Raw genomic sequence first — 22,310 nt, forward strand, 5'->3', positions numbered from 1 at the left:
AGGTTCGCGGTTGCTGTTCATAAATCTTGACTGCAGAAGTTGAAATTTTGTAGGGCGAATGCCATTGGTTACACTTTGGCATTCCCGTCTCAAATTCATCTTATTTTCTATGCCTTCTAGCCACTTCACTTTCTTACTCTGAACCTGTGGGTGGTTGGATATGAGATCTGTGAGGTAAAGTAGTAGGTTGCTCAGAACAGCAAATGCACCTAGTTCCGTTGACATCTTATTGATCTTCTTCTTCAGTGCTATGGGATCGATCAGCACCTTATCACTGCAAATCTTTGTACCTTCTCTGCTTCTGTATAAAAGAAAAATGCCTGTTTTGAAGCCATCGTCATTGCTTTTATTTCCTTACTGTTTTTAAGTATGTAATTTACAGTGACAGTCCTCAGTTCCAGACACACTGGTATGAACCCTAGTCCAATGAAGGAAGATAAATATAAAAGTCACCTTAGAGGCCATCGTCAACCATTAGTTGCTAGTACAGTGAACATGGTGTGTATGCATTTTTTAAAAAAATACTTTGGAAAAGAATGCAGCACTGAAGGAATTTTCCAGGGGCTTTGTCCTTTATTATCCTACCGCTGAGCCAACAGCAGTAGGATGCTATGGGGAAAGCAAACAAACTGTGGCTTGGATCCTGTGAACCACAAGCAGAAGGCATTTGTGCTTGCACATATTTCCCACCTTCCACTGCCCCCAGTAGTTTCCTGTGACTCCCTGAAAAGCTGGTGCTGAAGGCTAAGAGTGCAATCCTGTGGAGAGTTACTCCAGTCTAAGTCCATTGACTTCAATGGGCTTAGACTGGAGTAACTCACCATAGGATTGCACTGTAAGTGAACCTCATGGACAAAAATGCCAAGTGACATGGGAGTCTACAGCAAGAAGGGTGAAGTTGATCCTCCCCTTACTTGATGAATGCAAAGCTTGTTCTGCCATTCATCTTTTCCAGAGTCACAGGGAGTTGTTAGAGGAAGGGGAAGCAGAAAAGATGTGCAATTATTCATAGGCTCCAGCTGATAATATGTAGTGCAGAGTTTCACATATCTTTCTGCTTAAAGTGAGCAGGAATAGTGAGGTATGGGACACTGCCAAAACGTTATGGAATTCTAGCAAAACGTTTGCATAGGCACAGTGGGTTTTTAAACAAATCTCCTTCAATAAAGCACATAGTGTTTTAGAAAATTCGAAATCATTTTGCCTCTTATTGGAGAGTCGAGACATACAAGCTCAGTTGTATCTGCACAAGTGGTTGCATAATTCTTTGACTTTTCAACCTATTTCATTTTGCCTTGAGATACTTACATGGACTGAAGATCGAATTAGGGGTGAAAGTTTGCAACACAGACCAAGCCAGGTAATCTGTACTTTGCTGAATGTAACACAAAACATTCTGGTCCAAGTGAAAATCAAATCTTACATCCCACCGATTATTTGGGGACACGTTTTCTTATAATCTCTTTTCCTAAAGAATCATCCCAGTTAGACTGCAGGAGTAAAAACATTTGCTATCCACAGCAATATTAATTGACCTTTCCTTTCAGTTATTATGAAGGAGCTGAAGGTCTGCTGTTGCTATAACTAAACTTCAGTTTGAAGAATTAGGCCTACAGGCAGCTGGGCATTTAGGAAATGCTTCAACTGATGAGGATCAGTTGCTAAATAAAATAGTGAACTCAGTGCGAAAGCTGCAGAGTGAAGTCAACAGCAATAGACAATAGCCTAGAGGGGGGAAACACACACTAGAGGTTTCAACTTTCTAGCACTGTAAAACCATTTGAGAGGTTAATTCGTGGAGTAATAAAGTAGCAAGTGAATGGAATTCAGCTTACGTACCAGGAAGGCATTACATTTTTATACCTCTTCATATGTGAACAGAAGCGAGACAGCCGTTCATGTTGGGATGAAATCCTGGCTCTGGTGAATGCAAGGCCAAATGTAACTTATGTCTCCAGGAGCTCAGTATTTGATCCCAATTGCATAGCAATACAGTGCCCAGATCATAAGGAAGTGCTTCCCGGATTTCAAGTATCAACATATAAGCTGCTACATTCAGGTAAATTCTGCCATCCATATTACTGTGAATGAGTCAGTCCACCTTGCTGTAGGTGAGTACCCGTAGCAAAACGAATGAAGTGTGTTGGTGATCAGATGTCTTCATGCTCATGGCTGACAAACAGAAGTTCAAACAGAAGTTCAAGCCTGAGTGGCGAGCGGGGGGGGGGGGGAGAGAAGAGTGCTGGGGTAGGAGAGGAATAAGATTCAGTGTAAGTGCCCCAGGCCTGCTGTTGGATCTATTCAAGTTACTCAGTGTGCTTTAAGAGCATTTCTTCTGGTTATTTTTTTTAATATGCCGCAGTAATCAGAAATATAGGAGTTCCAGAGAAACAGTAAGATGGGAGCCATTTTCTCCTTCATCCTAAACGGCATGTATCGTTTGTAACTAAAGATGGCAGAATCTATTCCTTAGAGCTTTTACTCACAGATGAACATTTCACACAAGAGCACTGAAATGAAGCAATCATTCTGAAAAGTAATAGACTATTTATAAAGACCATAGCCATTCTTTAAAACAGACAATAAAAGGGAGGGGGGACTTCAACAGTTGACTACAATAAGCGATATGAATCAAGGTATAATGAAACTAGATCTCATTGTAGGACAGCCCCCCGCCCCAGGAGGTGGAATAACACATGTGGTAATGCATTTATAAAAAGCCCCATTCCCTGAAGCCGTGACATATACATGGAAGAATGGCTGAAGTCACTGCTTCTATGACTGTATTTACTGTATCTGGTTCTTGTCCCTTAACAGAAACACAAATTCAAGGAAGATGTCCTATTCCGGTTGATTGTTATATTTGCCCTTTGAGATTATAGAAATCTTCTTATCAGAGAGAAATGGAAGCATATATATTTATGGGAATGAAGACTTTTTTGTTTCCCAACACTTATAGCAGCAAGTGTGACAAAGCTATTTAAAAGTACAAGAATGGATTCATTTATAATTTGCCCAAAATTCAGCGTATGCTCATATATAACTGCAAGCCTATGCATTACCTGAGAGTAAATCCCATGAAGCAGCGTGGGAATTACTTGAGAACAAACATAGGCAGGGCTTTTTTTCTGGGAAAAGAGGTGGAGGAACTCAGTGGGTTGCCCTCAGAGAAAATGTTCACATGGCTGGTGGCCCCGCCCCCTGATCTCCAGACAGAGGGGGGTTTAGATTGCCCTCCGTGCTGCTCAGAAGCTCGGAGGTCAATCTAAACTCCCCTCTGTCTGGAGATCAGGGGGCGGGGCCACCAGCCATGTGACCATTTTCAAGAGGTTCCGGAACTCCGTTCCCCCTGAAAAAATGCCCTGAACATAGGATGGTATTATGCATCCCATTTATTTCAGTGGGGAAGTTCAAGGTACATGGTCTTGCACTGAAATCACTAGGACTGCCGTCAGTGCATCACTTGGACAGAAAATGAAATTTTAAAATGGTTGTACTTGTAAAGCAAAGACAACATAATAAAACAGAGGATCCTATCCAAAGTATTTGCCTTTCCTATGGCAACCTGCTGCAATTGCCTAAAATGCACTTGATAACCCAGGAACTCTCATGAGTGTGTTGTACCCTTCTGCTTGTACTAAATTCGGCACTCAGACTGCCTCATTTACTGCCCACAGTTAGAAGGGTCCTCTTTTTCAGTGGCCTTGCCTACTTTCCTTATTACAGCAGTAATAAAAATGGGATACGTTAATTTTTTAAAGGGAGAGAGGCCAGCACTGAACTCATATTAAGAAATCAGACTCTTGACTTGCATATTCCAGGAGGAAGTAAAGGAAATACATCTGTGAAGAATTGGCCTGGGGATGAAAGGGATGTTCTCTCAATGTGTGAAATGGACAGAACCACCTGAGCTTCCCCGGTTGCTCCCTTTTCCCTCCTCTGCTGAGCTTAGAACATTCAAGGATCAAAGACAAGGTGGAATAGGAGGGAACTGAGGAAATCTGGACCTCCCACCTTCCCTTGTCCAAGTGATGGATCATTCCCTTGCAGGGTATAACATTGCGGATGGATCTTGAGTTGCTGTGGTAGGATGAGCCAGAAGAATTAAGAAACAAACAAATAATTTTTAGCGTCTGATGTGGAGTTTTGCCCAGACTTAGATGGTCCAGGCTAGTCCAATCTCATCAGATTTCAGGGGCTAAGCAGAGTTGGCCTTAGATAGTAATGGCTGGGGAACCACCAAGGAAGTCTAGGGTTCTATGCAGAGGCAGGTAATGGCAAACCACCTCTGAAAGTCTCTTCCCTTGAAAATCCTATGGGGATCATCATAAATTGGTTGTGTCTTGATGGTGCTTTCCACCACCAATCTGGAGTTTTGACCCTGGCTTTAAATCCCTTTCTATGCCACTATCTTTTCCACTTGCTTCCTGTCCCACAACCAAATCTCAGACTTCTTAATGGGGCAAATTTTTGGTTACATGAAACTCATCCTAACCTTGACCAACAGTGCCCTGCTAACAAGTGCAAGCAAGAATTCCAGCAAGGACACAATAACATGCAATAAGCGCCGTGGTGAAAATAAAGAAAGATGCTTATGAAGAGGCATAAGATTAATTTATTTACAAATTATTTTAATCACCCATTTTTTAAAAGTTTCGTCTAGGATTTTTTTAAAAAACACCAGAAATCTATAAAATGATCTGCAATATCTGTTTGCACATATCTTTGCATATCTTTGTGCACTGCCATTCCTTGGACAACTTCCTGGTGCTGGCTTTAATTTCAGACTGCAGTTTTAAGAAAGGATCAACATTAACTGAATTTGAGGGATTATATAATCTTCGACAAAATAGCAGATGTTAGGAGGTCACATGAGTATCTTATGTCAGAGTCAAATTTCCTGAATAAGTGGTATCCGGTATTGGAAAAACTTTTAAAGAAAGAACATTTTCCATATTCCTTTCGCAATCATCGTTTTTTAAATTATACTTTGTTAACTATTAAGATCTGTATAATGCGATGTATATTTTTATGTAACTTGATTTTGTAATTTTGTCACCTTCTGTAGTGAGTTTTTCACACATTCTATTTTCCCAATAAAATCATTTTTTTAAAAAAAACATTAACTGAATTTGTGAGTTAGGTGGTGCCATAGAAATTTAAGGAAGTGAGGGGAAAACAGAAATACTACATTGAAATTATTACAACAGAGAAAAGAATCTCATAAGGGTGATCAAATTAGTTTGGCTTAAATAAGTGGGCAAACAGTATTAATTTTGCATGTAAAGTCCTTCACAGTCATTACCTGGGGAGGGTGTGTGTGGGGTGTGTGTGTGTGGAATCCAACTACACATACTGGGACTTTAGGCCACCCATGATCTTCCTGTTATGCACGGTCTCCATTCCATCTGAATATGGACTGTGCCTATTTTCTGCTTCAGTATGTGCTACCCAAAACCCTTTCGGTTATTGTATTCAGATGAAATAGCAACCAAGCATATCAGGAGGATTGCAGGTTGCATGTGGTCCCAGTATGCATAGCTTGGCATCCCCTCTAAATTTAACAACTGAAAAGGGCTATAATCAAAGTGAGGTCCTCAGCAGAGTTAATATTCCTGTAAACCTGTTAACTTTAATGGCCGTAGAATGGCACAACACTGCTTAGGATTACACTGTTACTGATAACAACTCAAAAATGGTGATGGGGTTACAAATGAGACACCCATTTCATAAATGCCTTCAGTAATGTTGTTATAGTTAAGTTTATGGACCTTGCTTCTCATTACATGGTAGCAAATCCTGTTTTATAACCAAGGTCATACTCAACAGGGAGCTGCGTCAGTTTCTGGCATCTAATGAATGCACCTATATGATACTCATATTTCCAAACACTGGTAACTGGCACATTCACATTATATTTTTAGGTGTATCCTTTAAAAACCTATGTGCACACTTGCCCAAATGCTCTTTGAGAAGTGGCCTTTAGGTCTGAATCATTTTCATGTGTTAAAAATATGTTCAGGATCTGGTTTTTATGAATTTGGCTACAGGGTGTGTTATAATACTTATTTTAAAAAGATAATACAGCAAAAACATCTTTACTTTTCCTCGGTAGCCAGTCGGTAAATAGCCTCTCCCAAGTGTTCCAGCTTTTCCCTTTGTTCAAGATCCTGATACAAGCTTTTTGGAACTTTGTTGAGGCCATAAAGCAATCCATACAAACAGCCAGCAATAGTTCCAGTGGCTGCACTCTCACCTGTAAAATAAAGCACAAACACACACCTTTAGGGTACCTTTTATCTGTTTGTTGGAAGGAGGAACAATATGTTCTCTGTTAGCGAGAGAGAGAGACAGAGAGACAGAGAGACAGAGAGAGAAAGGCCGTTTGCACGCATCTTACCGGCTGCGCAAAATCACGCAACTCCTGGAACGACGGGGTCTTCCTGGCATGATTTCCCATCATGACTCCAGTTTCTAGTGCGACAAACACAACCGGAGTCATGACGGGAAATCGTGCCAGGAAGATGCTGTCGTTCTGGAAGTTTTGTGCGATTTTGCGCGGCCGGTAAAATGTGAAAACGGCCAAAGAATAATGTCTTCTGGCATTTCTACTTGTATTTGTGAAATGCCCCAATAAAACCATTCGGACTGTAACATTAACATTTTCACCAAGTACTTAAGTGGGATTTCTACCATCTGCCCTCATCAGCCCTTTGAATAAGCAATCTACAATGGAAGAGAGCTTTCCCTGACCCACTGCTTTAATTCTCCAGCTCCACATGACAACACACCAAGAATTTTGAAGGAGTTTCATGGTTATCAGCCATGTATCAGTTTGCCTCAGCCCACATGAATTAAATGTAGCATGAGACTTGATTGGTGGAGATGAGGTGGCTCAACCAATCCAAGTGGGACAGCAGGAGATGTATCTAGCTGTCCTTTCACTCAGCTGGCATTCACCACGGAGATGATAGGTAAGGTTAATCAGCAAACACCCTGAGGCATCTCGGTAATGAAGAGTGTGTCCAGATTAGACATGGGTATGAACAGCATTACGAACAGAAAAAACCCACGAACAGCCCAATCTGCTGTTCGCGAACAAGCTGTTTGTGAGGCCCCATCCAAAACGAACAGGTGGTTGTTGCAAGCCTCGTTCGTTGCCTTCGGCAGCTGTTCGACAAGCCTCTCCGCTATCCCTGGGAAGATTACGGCAACCCTCGAGATTTTTACATGTATTTTATAATATTTTTATTTATTTACTTCATTTATACCGTGCCTTCCTCCCCAGTGAGGACCCAGAGCAGCTCACATCTATCTCTTTTCCTCCATCATCCTCCCAACAAACCTGTGGAGTAGGTTAGGCTGAAAGCAAACTACTGGGACAGAGTGGGGATTCGAACTTGGGCCTCCCAGATCCTAGTATGACATTTTAACCACTTTACCACACTGCATCTCCAATAAAATAAAAAACATTGTATGTATGTATGTATGTATGTATGTATGTATGTATGTATGTATGGCTTTTTTTCTGGGAAAAGAGGTGGTGGAATTCAGTGGTGGAACGCAGGACTGCTCAATGACATCAGTTTGGGTCAGCTGGAACAAGGGGGGGAGTTTTTTAAAGTTTAAATCGCCCTTGGTGAAAATGGTCACATGGCTGGTGGCTCCGCCCCCTGATCTCCAGACAGAGGGGAGTGGAGGGCAATTTAAACTCCCCTCTGTCTGGAGATCAGGGGCGGGACCACCAGCCATGTGACCATTTTCAAGAGGTGCCGAAACTCCGTTCCACCACGTTCCCGCTGAAAAAAGGTCATGTATGTATGTATGTATGTATGTATGTATGTATGTATGTAACAGCATATTATGTGTTGAGGTTGTCCCAATGCAGAACTTGAGCCACATATTTTAAAGCCCAGCAAGTAGGAGCACAGAGCCAAATTCATGCCACAAGGGTACTTGTTGCCACTCCAGAGGCAAGAGAAGCATATGAGTAGCAATGAAAATGAAACTTGCTGGCAGTGCTCTTTGCAGGATGGGGTGGGACCTGGCTCACCACTCTACATGTCCATCTTAAAGTGGCTCTCCTATAAAACAAGCTCCTGATCACAACTACAATGTGTATAGTTTTGTGTGTGTGGGGGGGTAAATTCTTCAGATTTTTGTAGCTCTTCCCAGCACCCTGAAGTGATGTTAGATTTATCACTTCTTTATGGATAGGGACTCTGTGCCAACAAAGAGCACACCAAACAGAAAACTTCTGTTTCTGTGTAACATCTATAGTGCAGTGCTTCATTAAAGGGCACAGTTCAACAGCTGAATAGTTTAAAAATACATAATAATTTGAATGAGATAAAAGTGCAATCTTATCCAGAGTTACTGCAGTCTAAGACCATGAGTCATCCAATGTAGCCAATTTGCCTGAATCAGAAAGGGAAAAAAATGCTCTAAAGGTTATAAGAAGTAAATTGCATGATTTTTAAAAAGGAATTAGTACTTTACTTACCGCCATGAAACACGGCACGGTTGCAAAGCTCAGTCCAATCACCACCACAGCCCAAGAGAGCATCGTATGCAATCATGGGAGCATCGTGACCTCTCCTGCCACCACGGCCTTCAGAACTCCACCTCCTATAAGTCTGAATGGATAATTAACACACTGGGTTGGGTGCTTTCGATGGGAAACGTAATACAGAAATAAAAATGTATTTTTTTACACAATGGTGCAGAATTAAGGCCAAAGCTTGAAGAAAGTGATAAGTATTCTATTTTGCCTTGAGCCACTTCTCCAAGATTATAGTTATACTATCTGCAACATGCCTAGCTGCTGTTGAGGCTGGAACTCTCCGTCTGTCATTAATCACTTAGGGCTATAAAATGCATGATTCTGCAAGGTTGCTTCCTTGGCTGTCTGAGAAGGAACAGCACGGTTCTATTTTTGTTGTTCTTGGCAACCCTTTGTTTCATTCATTGACTGCTGAATGCCATTTTAAGAGGCAGAGAAATCAAGACAGAGTGATTATGACCCTGTAGACAGAAGCTTGGAGTTGTACCTAGCTTCCTCCCATCCGCTGTAGACTGATTCCCTGCCACCTTTTTTTGCACAATATGATTTCCTTTACATACGTATCACCTTAGGCCAAGTACACACAGCTGTTTCACCGTGTATACATGAGATGGCCACAGCTGGCCAACATGTTTAATGCTTTCAACAGATGTGGAAAGTAGGGAAACATCTGCAAACATCTGAGTGAACAAACAGCTAAAGAATATTAAGTAAATGTCAGCTAAAGAATATTAAGTAAATGTGTGGTTAGTTCATTTATTAGAATGGACTACCATTCAAAACAACCTTACTTAACTCTGTAGCTTGAGTGTGTTTATATATTGGAGTTTGCCGTAATAGGTTTTGAAACTCCTTGGGTTTTTACCATATTTTTAACCAGCTTTTCAGTCAAAGTTTGGCCGCCTACTTCACAAAAATCCCAATTACCAAAAGCAAGCAAGCAAGCAAGCAAGCACGCAAACAAACAAATGTGGATAGTGTTCTCGGCAAGATCTGGGCCTGGGTCCCGGTTCAATGGAGCCTGCCTCATCCTCTCCCTCAGACAGCAATTGCAAGCTGGAAGGCCCTCAGCTAGGGCTGGGTCCAGGCGTGACAGTGGGTTCCGGCTATTACTTCTCCGCCCTCTTGGCTTCAGTGACCACAGTTACTGATTAACTATACAGATAAGCAGATTCAGATGGATTCTGCAAAATAAATATTTGGATTCTGTTGTTGTTATTTATTCAGGCAAACTATATTTTGCATGGCTTTCTGTGAAAGATCATGCTTGTTAAAACTCACTGTATAGTACTGCTTACATGAAAGCCATTTACCACGTAGACCACTCTTAACATCTGTAGATTCTTCAGACTTGGGCTACATATAGAAAATGGAATATGGAGGAAAGGACTGGGACAAAGACCGTCCCTGTGAATCTAGTGGTTTCAAACATACAACAGGCATTGCCACACTGAAGCGTGACAGTAATAGTATTTGAACCAGAACTCAAGTAGCTCCTCTTTAGCTTATAAATTGTCAGCTTCTTGTCCTGATCAGGCCAAATTGTGCTTGTGCTCCTGTTCTCCCTCCTTCTCCACACCTTGTCTCTGGAATTTGACACTTAATCAAAAATCTCTTTACACTAAATGTCTGGACGTGTGTTTGTCAAATGCTGAGAGATGCAATGTTACCCAGGAAGCATAGTTTTAAAAGTTAGAGCTGGGGGAGATCGCTCTGGAGCGGATGGAGTCTCTCACAGCCCTCCGCAGCCTCTAGCATGTCAGACTGCCTCCCCTTCCGGAGCTTTTGCCCTGCCGCCCTTGCTGCTTAAAACTTCGAATTAAAAAGCTCTGGAAGAGGAGACAGTCCAGCACACCAGAGGCAGCAGAGGGCTGTGAGAGAATCCATCACCTCTGGAGCAATCTCCACTTGCTCTGTCTTTTAAAACTACACTTTCTGGCTAACATTGCGTCTCTCGACATGTGAAGAACACTTTTCAGAAGTCTTGTGTAGAGAGACTCCAAGAGAAGGCATCTACTGGGTACACTTGAAGTGTTAGCTTCAGTTACAACCAGTGACCACTAGTCTGGGTGCTGTATCACAAGAAGAGTGGTGAACAAGATTCACCGTCACTCTCGTTGTTGCTTTCCTTTCCTTTCCTTTCCTTTCCAAGCTGTCTCTTCCTCACTCCCACTTCTTTTCCCCTTGAAGCTGAAGCCAAGAGAGTTTCACAAGCAGTTATTTTTTCCAAGTGGTAGTTGGAATCTGAAGCCTTCGAGATTATGGTGACACAGCCATGCTCCTCCTCTTATAACTGGGCACAAAATCAATTATTTTTAAATGCATTTGCTGATTTCCCCCCCTCTTAAATTTCTTCCAAAAAGTCGCAATGTTAAATGCAAATTAGATGCATTTACTATTGGTTACTTCCGGCTCTAACTGCGCTCAGATTGAAGAAGCCAGCCGAGATAAACACAGCGACCATTCACAACATAAGTCCTGGTAACACAATTCTAGTTCATCAAATTATGTATTCAGCATTTTCTATGCTGCAATAAATCTATCAATCGAGATGTCACACAATCTCCCTTTTGTGGTTTATAAGGAAGGAAAGCAATTGAAAATTTCATTAAAATGCATTCTGTTATGGAGTTAAGATCCATTTCAATGATTTAATAAATATTTTATGTTAATTACATTGCAGAAATCCAAAATAAAAGAGTGCCGCATCAATGCAACGAAGTGACATAGCAGCATTGGCATGACACTGATCGAATAAGTCTATGCCATGCAACCTCTGCCCAGGAGCCAGTACTGGGCTGACAACCCTAGCTGAGACTGATCTTACAGGGCTGATATCTTATGTCCTCCTGGCCACGGAGCTTTGACATGGGCCATTTTCACATTGCTTACCAGTCACGGAACATTGCGCTGAGCTCCCAGAACGATAGTGTCTTCCTGGCACAATTTCACACGAGAATGGTAGACGCTGTCGTTCCGGGAGCTCGGCATGATGTTCCGTGGCCGGTAAGCAGTGTGAAAATGGCCCCTGTTTTTACTTGGGATCTCATGCCCAGCAAACATGATAGGTCCATAATACAGTTAAAGCCATCAGCACTCATATAATATTTGACACATACTATTTGTCAAGACCTGTCTGAATACCATTCGACCAAGAGGCCAGATCATTCAGTCCATTGTTACTGCTAGCAATTTATGTTAGTTGGCTGCAATAATTTCTCTGTAAAGTTACCTCTGCAAGGTACATTTAAAACCGAAGCACTAATTAAATCAAAATTTAATTATGCTTAATTATGAGGCTACATATTTTAACAATAGAATTTCTCTTACTTTCAAATACTTACCTAATGGTATACATTTTTTTTGTTAATACATTCAGAAGATTTACTCGAAGAGTTTACCTTTTCTCTCTCCTCTGCATCATAATTTTCAGGAAATAGAGGTTTATTCTGATTATCTTCAGTGATTTCTCTCTCCTCCAAATAAAACTGCCATTTTGCTTCAAAGTAAAACCAGTGTTCCTGATATTCTGAATGCAAAATACACTTATTATGGCATGTTTATTCTTTAAATATTTCTTTGGCTGCATTTGAATAACTTTTGGTGTGCTTCAATGAACATTGTGGTTTACAGAATAATTATCTTAGTTCACATGACATCAAGGGAATATTTAGGAATAAAATATAGCTATTTCTTGACATAATTTAAATGAATAGCAGAAAATAAAATAAGTAAAAGGAAAGCAAAATTACACATCATAAAGCTATTGGGTTACATGCCCCAAGTTTCATTAGAATATGAAGATCTTATCTACATTAGCATTTGGAACAATGAAAAAGTCACCGTAGTTTCTAAAAAATTTAACACCAAATGCATTCTGAGAATTTCAAAATTATGTATACAAAGTTCTCAAGATAAAGAGGATTGTGTCAAACATATTATTTACCTAATGCAGTATTCGTTAGGGATGTGCACTTGAAAAAAAATTCAGAATTTTTCAGATTCGGATTTCAGGAAGGGTTTCCATACGGGTATTCTGGATTACTCAGATCCCTAATCAGGTTTCAGAAATTGGATTTGGGATTTTTTTTTCAGAATTCCAAAATTTTGGAGGTCCATTATTGCCTATGGGGAGAACTCTTTCTAGGGGCTGGAGTTGCTGTTTTTCAAGCAAATGACATCAAAATTGCAGGAAACCTAGTCCTGTCTGTCCACTAAAGACCCCCAAGCTTCAAGTAAAATGGATCAAGGGATTCAGTTTTACAGGCCCCTGAACAATGTGCCCCCCCTTTCCATTGTTTCCCAATGTAGAATTCTATGCTTTTTCCTGGGTCAAGAAGCCAATAGCCAAATACACAAGAGCAACCACTGGCCAAAAGCCTCCCAATGCAAACAGCAGCAACAAACTCAACAGAACCAACATCAAACCAGAGAACTGGCCAGTCAACTACAATCCATGTCAAACCAGAGAATCCAAGCCAAGCCACCTTAAGCAAGGGACACTGTTATAAACCTGACTAAATCTGTAAAACTGAAGAAAAAAGGCTCTGAATATATCCAGATTTTGAGGGAGCTGTTTAATGGTATTCCAAAAAATCTGGATATTGCTAGGGATTCATGAATATAAACAATACAGTGTTTTTCAGATATATATTTGGACCAGAAATATCTGGATGCACATCCCTAGTATTAATCATTTGGAACATTTCCTAATATATACTTACAAGCAATTCTGTGCAGAGTTATTATAGTCTAAACACATTGAAATTAAGGGTTTAGATGCAAATAACTCTGCATAGACTTGCACTGCTAGTGAGTGACAGATATGAAACAGGTAATGGTGAAAGATATGTAATCTTAAACTGATGATGGCATACATTTTATTTTTACTTCAGAGAATAATCTTTGCTCAGGAAGGAAAAAAGTTGTACACCATCACTCATGACATGCTTACTCGTTAAGTATTTATTTTATACAGAAGTGTTTATTTCACACTAAGTATTTATTTTATACAGAAGTATACAGATTAGGAAACTGATGAATGGTTTTCTAAGCATTGCACTTATAAATAAACACTTGTACCACACTGTATGAGTGAGTTTGTACAGTTCTTTATTCCTGTGTAGGAAAAATTTATGTGAGAAGTAAAAATATATGCTCTTTATCTGTACCTCTTTTGATACTCGTCTTCTCTCATTGCATAAATTGACGAAGGCAACAAAAACTGAAGGCTTTTTCCCCTGTGCATGCAACCTTTGATCATGGAATAATTACCCCATTCTCACAAGATTACAAGGATATAGTGAGGATATTTTGGCACCCTAGGCAAAATACTGCAGTTGCTTTTTTACTCTTCCAGCATCTTTGTTGTGCCAGACACTCATCATCTACCTACAAAGTCCTTCGTTCAGTTTAGATCTTCCCAAAGTCTACTCTCTGCCATTTCCACTCCCAAATCACTCAGCTGCCCCCATGTCCAACCCTACTGCCCCCCACCTGAGACATATTTGCTAAACGTTCACATCTTATTAGAGTTGCCAACTCTGTGTTGGGAAATTTCTGCAGATTTGGGGTCTCATACGAGGGAGGGCAGAGTTTGGGGAGGGGGAAAAGTTCAGCAGGGATAGGATACCATAAAGCCCATCCTCTGGAGCCGCCATTTTCTCCAGGGGAACTGATCTCTGTCGTCTGGAGAACAGTTGTAATTCCAGGAGACCTAGAGCCTGGCAATCCAATGTCTTACACATAGCCTTGGGCCTACTTTCCTTTCCATCCCCCTTCTTCTGAATACAGCTTCCTTAACTGCACCAGGACAATTGCACCAATGTATATAGTTCCTGACCAGAGGGAGCAAGTGTGTCAAGAAAGCTCTGGGAAAGGTCTGCCGATGTAAGCTACAAACACTCTACTCCCTGCAAAGTGCTGGCACAGACATTCATTTAAGGCAGGGGTCCCTGACATGTTGAACCTGTGTGCACTTTTAGAATTCTGTCACAAGGTGAAGGGTGCAGCTACAAAATGGCTGCGACAAAAGGCAGAGCCAACCATGACATGTCAGGGAGTGAGGTCATGCATCACTCTAATAGCATCTCTTCAGCATTTCAAGCAGAAGCTCTTGTACACCTTCAGTCACGCAGTGAAGATTTTTGTGCTGTGGTGGCAGCTGCTGCCAAAAGCCATTTTGAAAAAATCTGCACGGCTAATGGCCAATTTCTAATGGCCAATTAGAAGCCCTGCTGGGCAAAAGCCCCACCTGACCCTCCCACGTTCTAAAAACACTAGATGGGCACCAGAAAAGATGTCAATGGGCTCCATGGCACCCACAGGCGCCACATCATTGAGCACCCTTGATATGTCTAGTAATACAGCTTGCCCTAAGAGGATAAGCAGGGTAAGAAATAAGTTTTTCAGAAAAGATACTTTGTGGACAAACAGGAACTTTATTTTATTCATTTTAAGAAATTGAATGGACCTCTTCTATTGTCGTGCCAATTTATGAGGAGGAGAGTATTGATCCCGCTAACTATAGGCCAATAAGCCTGCTAGATACAATAGGAAAGCTTCAGGCAAGACAACTCCTATGAAGCTAGAGGCATGGGAAATCGAGAACAACTTGTTAGCTCCAGAGCAAATTGGATTTAGACAGGGGTATTTGATCTTGGACCACTGCCTTCTATTATAACATTTTATTAATAAATATTCAAACGGATCATATAGGGATTTACTGATCTCAAAGCCACATTTGATTCTATCTCAAAGTATCATTTGTGGAGAAAATTAATTAACATTAATATAATAGGTCGCTAGACCATATAAACAGCTTAAAGATCAGATTAGATGTCTATGACCAATGGTCTAGTTCAGTTGAAATCTCAAAAAGGGTCTTGAAATCTCAAGGCCGCATTTTGGCCCCATTACTTTTTAATTTATACATAAATGATATAGTAGAATTCCTGTCAGTATTCCAATTTTCTCCAGTAAGAGTAGGTGGAAAGGCCACTTAAATTTTGCTCTATGCAAATGACACACCGCTAATTTCCCATACTCAAATTGGTCTAGAAGGTTTCTCAGACACTTCAGCTTCTATTGTAAAAAAACCCTACTTATTGTAATTTACGATAAAACCAAGATTATGATTTTTAGTAGAAAAGCACATCAGTATAAACAGTCAATGGATGAGATTCCATTAGAACAAGTGTCTAGTTGCCTGATTTCACCAGCCTTGGAATTTAAGAAATGAAGTTACTGCTCCAGCTTCTATAGGGAACAGCAATTTGGGGCTCCTGAAATCTTCAGTTTTTAGAAGTTGCTCAAAAGAAATTTGCCTGCCTCCTGTTGGTTGCTCCTTCAACATTTTTAAATACAGTTAGAATAGAATTATTTCTACCCTCAATAACAACCTTAGTCGATACAGCAGCCATTAACTATTTGCTGAAAACCATCTTTAAGTGTTTGCTTTTTTAATGCTTTTTTATATATGAGTGCATATATAAGTATAGCCTAAAAAAGGGGTGGGCTATGGTATAGCTTCCTGATCCTAGAATAACACCATCCAGACCCCCTCAAAAAAGAGGCAACATCTGAAACCACAGGAGGGGAAATTAAGCAACCAAATCAAAATGACTGAGCAGAAAACTTGAATCTCCTTGCTGCTAAATTTTGAAATTGTGTATACAGTGATAGTACCTGCCATATGTCGAATGGTCTTTTTGCAGTATTCTTCAGCCAAGGGAACAACCTTCATCATTTCTCTTCCCCACTGCACAAGTGGCTTGCCTTGTATTGCATATGAGACAAACAGAGCTGTGCACAATGATCCTAAAAAACCTAAAATTAGCACATAACAGTTACTATGGGGTGGCACAAAGTGTGGGAAAACCAGTTCACTCGGTTCAAAAGAAAGCAAGCTGATTAAATTTAAAGAAATCCAATATGCACATGTTTGAAGCTACATTCCCTTTCTGGAATACGTTTGTGCCAACAAACAACATTAAAACAATAGTTTGGGAGCATGGCACTAAGCTCCCTGACGTGCTGCTCTTGGGAGACAACAGACCAATAACAACAGCATGGTGGATAACCTATGAGTCTGCAGTGGGAGGGGAGAATCGGTGGAAATGCCCCCCGCCCATGCACACGCTCGTGCTGATGAAAGTGCCCTCTGCCAGCAGAAATAATCTTTGATAACCCAATAGCTATAAAATGCATAAAAAAGAATATATCATTATGGGATTGAATCATAAAATGCCCACAAAGTAATCTTTTGTTCATGGCATCCTTTAATCCAACCCCTGCCCCTTCCACCCCCAGGCTGGATCCAAAACTATAACTGTGTGTTTAATGGTGAAACCTTTTTGGGGAAAAAGTTTTGTTTTGAAAATGTTACTATTATTCTCAACCAAATTATTTTGCAAGTTCATGCAAAATAATGACCATATAACAATTATAACGAATCACCTCTCTTCAGTATCATCTTTTGAGACTCGGGTGAGAAATATCTTCACAGGAGTCCTCAAAGGGGTATATTTTACCTTAACACCACTAATAGAAAACTTAAATAAAATGTTACACCACAGAAATTGCTGCATTCCCCCCCCCCCGCTCAACACACTCAAAGACCTCTTCATTTACATCTTTTACTCAGCTTAGTAATCATAGAAGGAACTTTGCTTGATTAGATTGTTTTGGTCTTTGCTCCACCTCTTTTCTTTATGCCCCCTGTTACTAATCATCATTCTTGCTCCACCTCTTATGTCTGAGAAAATAGTGCAAAATTTGAATATAGTACACTGCAGAATCCACATATGAAGAAATTCTAAAGAGCTGTCAGGTTCAGCTTATGCTGGGTAAAATTAGTCAGCTGCAGTCTTATACACATATACAAGGGATTAACCCTACCAAAATAAGCAGAGACTTCTGAGTGAACATGAAAGGACTGGGTGGCGTAGCTGTTAGTGAACTGCATATGTGTGCCAGGGTATGTGGAAATGGTGCCTGGGAAGGGCAGAATTTGGAGAGGGGAGGGACCTCAGAGGGGTATGATGCCATTGCCTCCACTCTCCCAAGCAGACATATATTCCAGGGGAATTGATCTCTGTAGTCTGGAGATTAGTTGTAATGCCAGGAGATCTCCAGTCCCCACCTGGAGGCTGGCAACCCTATGCAAAACTTATGCTTGCTGAATGCAAAACTTTATATAGCATAATTAAATCTGTTTATTTCCTAGGACATTACCTGTAGGGTGATTGTGAGTCATCCTTCCAACTTCAATGCTCACTTCAATGAGAGTTTCCAACCTCTCGGGCTTCCAGTATCTCATCCCTAAGCACATCGCTTTTGTAGCTGCACCAAACCCGGAACCTACAAGAACAAAGGTTACTGTAGATCTTTTAAAAAGAAAAAAAATATCCACATATAACTTGTTTAGGGGGATTATCTTACATACACAGTCCTCTTCCTTTTCAGGTAAATACGGTACTGTAATAATAATATGGTAGTATATATTATTAACACTTACAGGGTGTGATTCTGCCAAAAGGAAGGACCTTCCTATTGATGCACTTCAATGAAATCCATATTTCACTTTCTGGATTGTACCCAGCAGGGCTGGTTCCAGGTTTGGGGGGAGGCCTGAGCAGAGAGTGTTCTACCCCCTATGCCCACTACTAGATGCCACTTCTTGCCCTCCCCCCCATGTGTCCCCACCTGCCTATGCATCCTTCCTTTGCACACTAACAAGCTGTCCTACCACCTGCATTCACAGCTGCTCACAGTGTCTGCATGCCCTTTGTCTGATGGTGCTGGGTGCTGGGTACAGCTAGGAGTGCCACCGCCGTGGCCACCAGGAATGCTGATGCTTTGTGTACCACTCACATGCCATTCTCCAGCAGCAGCAGGCAGCAATTGCAGCTGAAAGCGGAGGTGATAAAGCACTCACAAGAAGGTAGTGGAAGAGTGAAGATGCAGGCATCAGAGGAGATATGTGAATAGTGAATCAGCAGCAGTAGGCCTCGGGTTGTCAACTGACGTAATCGGGCAGGCCCTGAGAGTTCTCCTGCACTTCGCATTAGGCCAATGTAGGCCCTAAACTGTCCTGTGAGACCCAAATCAGCCTGGTGCGAAGTTTGTGAGCTCTCCCCAGGCCTACACAATGACATTACTCCTGGGAGTGACGTTGCTGTGGGGGGAGTGCGCCTGAGAGACCTGTTTCCTCAACTTCCCCCCCACCAGCCAGGTAAATGGTGGCAACCCTAAGTAGACCACAAGCCCTGACAGCTTCTCTACCTCGCCATGTGCCAACGACAGCCCTGGTATCCAGTATAAAATCATATGCCTGGATTAGGGTTGCCAGGCCCCCTCAATCTCCCGGTGGGGGGGGGGGGACAGGGGCCTGGCACTTACCTTTTGAGAGAGGGGGGTGCGCGCACTCGCCCCCACAGGCGCGATAACATCATTTTGGGGGGACGTCATCACGTGGCTGGGCACTGCAGAATGCGCTGGAAATGGGCCGTTCTGCTGCGGATCGGGCCTTGTTTTGAGGTGCTGCGGAGCGCAGGAGTGCTCCTGCTCTCCACAGCGCCTCAAAACGCGCCCGATCCGTGGCAGAATGGCCCATTTTGGGCGCTGTGGAGCGCAGGAGCACTGCGCTCCGCAGCTGCTGAAAATGGGCCGATTTGCCATGGATTGGGCCCGTTTTGAGCGCTGTGGAGTGCAGGAGTCCTCCTGCGCTCCACAGCGGCCCAGATCCGGGCCAAAACAGGCCTGATCCTGGCAGCTGTGCCACACGGGAGTGCACCGCGCGGCGGGGGAGCACACAAGGAAGCACAGGAGCACTCTTGGGGGTGGCCCCGTGGCCTGTGCATTGATGTCACTTCCTGGAAGTGATGTCATCATGCGAGTCTGGAAGCACACGTGCTTCCCACGAGAGACAATGGAAGGTCCAGTTTCTAAAGCTGCCATTTCCTCCAAAGGAATTAATCTCTACAGTCTGGAAATCAGTAGTTATTTCAGCAGAACTCCAGGCCAGACCAAGAGGTTGGCAACCCTACCACCACATCACATTTTATGCCATTTCATAGGGTCATCCAACCCTCAGAAGCAGATTAGGGATGTCTCTAGAGGCTCAGGCCTTGTTGCACAAGCAGAACTCAGATTTTGCTTTGCCGGAGCCAAGGCATATAATATAATAATAATCATCAATATAGTAAATTTTTAATAATTATATAGCCATTAGCCACTGACCATTCCACCATCAGGAGGGATCCCATTTCCCCTGCTTACCCGGCTGACTTACCTGGCCAGCAGGGTGGAAAGACACGGAACTGGCCTCCTGGTGCACTCCCGGGGCCAACACGACATCATCACTGATGTCATCACGCCACCCTGAGAGTTCTCCCATGCTTCACAACAGGGCAATTTGGGCCCCAAACAGGTTGAAATCACCCTGCTGCAAAGTGTGGACATGCTTCCCACTTTGTGCGATGAGGTTACTTCCTGGAAGGAGCATGCTGGGAGCAGGCAGAAGGTAAGCACTGCCCCCCCCCTCCCACCAGGAGGTGAAGGGGTCCTGGCAATCCTAATCATCAGTGATTAGGATACAAGGCCTCTAGGTCGGAGACAGAATTATTTCCAAGCTAGCTTGAGCAATGCCTTGTTTTTAAATCTCCACTAATCCTATGAGACCTTTGGTCCCATAAAAATCATCAATGTCAGCCATTTATAGATATTATGGAGGACAGCTGGCTGTTCACTGCTTGCCAGACACAGAACTGTGTTTTATTATAGTGGCGGTGGCAGGGGACTTGCTCCTAGTGCTGTTGCATAGCATATATAGGATTGGCCTGTTTGAGTCTCCATATGGATGTTCAGTTGGATTGTTTCCAACTAGAGATGGGCACGAACCAAAATACGATCCAAAGTTCATCACGAAACGTGCCATTTTTTGGTTCACAAACCAGCGGTTCGTTGGAGGGCATTTCTGATGAGCCGTGACAAACTGCTATGATTTTCAGCCTGGTTTGTTTGGTTCAGTTTTTTGGTTTGTCACTGCAGACAGCCTGGCACCAATCAACCAGTTTCCTAGGTAATGGGGGGGGGGGGGGGAATGGGCTTTTCTGCAGACCTTCTCTGCCCTGGAAGTGACATTTTCATGAACCAAACAAACCGGTTCACAAACCAGACAATTTCATGCCGGTTCATGGCTCGTGAAATGTGAAACATGATGAACCGTGAACTGCAACAAACTGCCATTTTCCAGATTTGTGCCCATCTCAATTTCCAACCTTTACACTAAGGGTCCCCAACTTTTTCGAGGCTGTGGGCACCTTTGGAGTTCTGACACTGGGGGGTAGATTTAACCACAAAACGGATGCCATAAGACATGGCGCCAATCTCAAAACATTAAGGAGTGAGGGCATGCATAACTCTAATAGTAACTTTTCAGCATTTCAGGAAGAAGCCCGAACAGGATGCCTTTTAAAACAAAAATACTGCTTAAAATATTTTCTTGCATACAGCTTGCCTTTATTCACACTGTGAATCATTGTGTGTGGTGGCACAAAAATCAGATCTCCAGTGGCCATCAGAAGCTCTGCAGGGCATGAGCCCTTCCTGGCCCTACCCGCTTTGTAAAAACTCTCAATGGGCACCAAGAAAGATTTCTGTGGGCACCATGACACCCACAGGCACCATGTGGGGGAACCCTGTTTTACAGTCACCTTACAGTGGGTAGAGAATGTAGATCCTTATATTGTGAAGGATTTGATTCATGATATGATAATTGCTCAAAATGAAATAATAAGGACTCAAGACTAGTCAACATGTGTGCCCACAAGTGACTCATATGATAAACTATTTGCAAGATTAAGATTCTTATGGTTTCCCTAGAGTGAATTTGGACTTAAGAAAGTACAACCGCATTCACACAGACAGGTGTTTAGTAGACACATCTTCTTACATACACATTGTAACACAGCTTGAAAAGTGAGGGGAAGTTTTTAAAAAAATCTCTGGGGCTGCTGCATTCTCACATTTATAACACTTGTGGCAGTATCCTCTGATTCATATAAGATAGACAGATGGGGGTTAGGAGCAGATAATTCTTAGAGGGGTAATTTGAACCCACCACTCCTGTTGAGCTAAGTAAGCAGATCCTGCTACCTGACCATCCATGAATCCCATTTCCATGAAAATCAGGGAAACAGGAAGACCTCATTGTTTCTCTTTTATGTGTTAGTGTAGCATATGAACTGTCCAGTATGGTAATGAAGATGAAGCAAAAAATCCAGATTGCTTACACGCTTTTGAGAGCATTTTAGATATACAGATGCCTTCAAATACTGTCTCAGAGCTCCATAGGGGCCTGATTAATGGTGATGCTGGCGAAGCCAAAGAATTGACTTGGGAGGGGGCTTGGACTCACAGCATCTTGCTTAAATAGGGCTACCACTAGGGTTGCCAGCCTCCGGGTAGTGGCTGGAGATCTCTTGGAATTACAACTAGTCTCCAGACCACAGAAATCAGTTCACCTGGAGAAAATGGCTACTTTGAGGAGTGGACTCTATGGAATTATGTCACACCAAGGTCCTTTCCCTCTCCAAACCCCACTTTCTCCAGGTTTCTCCAGGTTTCACCCCCCAGATCTCCAGGAATTTCCCAACTTGGATCTGGCAATCCTAGCTACCACATATGCAGGGCTGTTTCTTGTATTGAATTAGAATGCCGGGACAACACCTCCCTACTAGTCTCT

The 22,310-nt window shown here is 42.3% G+C and overlaps 1 protein-coding gene across 1 annotated transcript in view; it reads right to left on the reverse strand.

The window, feature by feature from the left end:
* Positions 1–4,387: 4,387 nt before the first annotated feature.
* Positions 4,388–22,310, reverse strand: part of ADPRHL1 (ADP-ribosylhydrolase like 1) — a 35,111-nt gene continuing 17,188 nt past the window's right edge. The window contains exons 3-7 of the mRNA XM_054975015.1: positions 17,798–17,923; positions 16,250–16,390; positions 11,965–12,092; positions 8,504–8,636; positions 4,388–6,256 (exon numbers count right to left, since the gene is read on the reverse strand). Coding sequence (XP_054830990.1) covers positions 6,099–6,256; positions 8,504–8,636; positions 11,965–12,092; positions 16,250–16,390; positions 17,798–17,923 — 686 coding nt within the window. The 3' untranslated portion in view covers positions 4,388–6,098. The remainder of the gene's footprint in view (positions 6,257–8,503; positions 8,637–11,964; positions 12,093–16,249; positions 16,391–17,797; positions 17,924–22,310) is intronic.

This window comes from Eublepharis macularius, chromosome 3, assembly GCF_028583425.1.
Source record: "Eublepharis macularius isolate TG4126 chromosome 3, MPM_Emac_v1.0, whole genome shotgun sequence".
Classification (NCBI taxonomy): domain Eukaryota; kingdom Metazoa; phylum Chordata; class Lepidosauria; order Squamata; family Eublepharidae; genus Eublepharis; species Eublepharis macularius.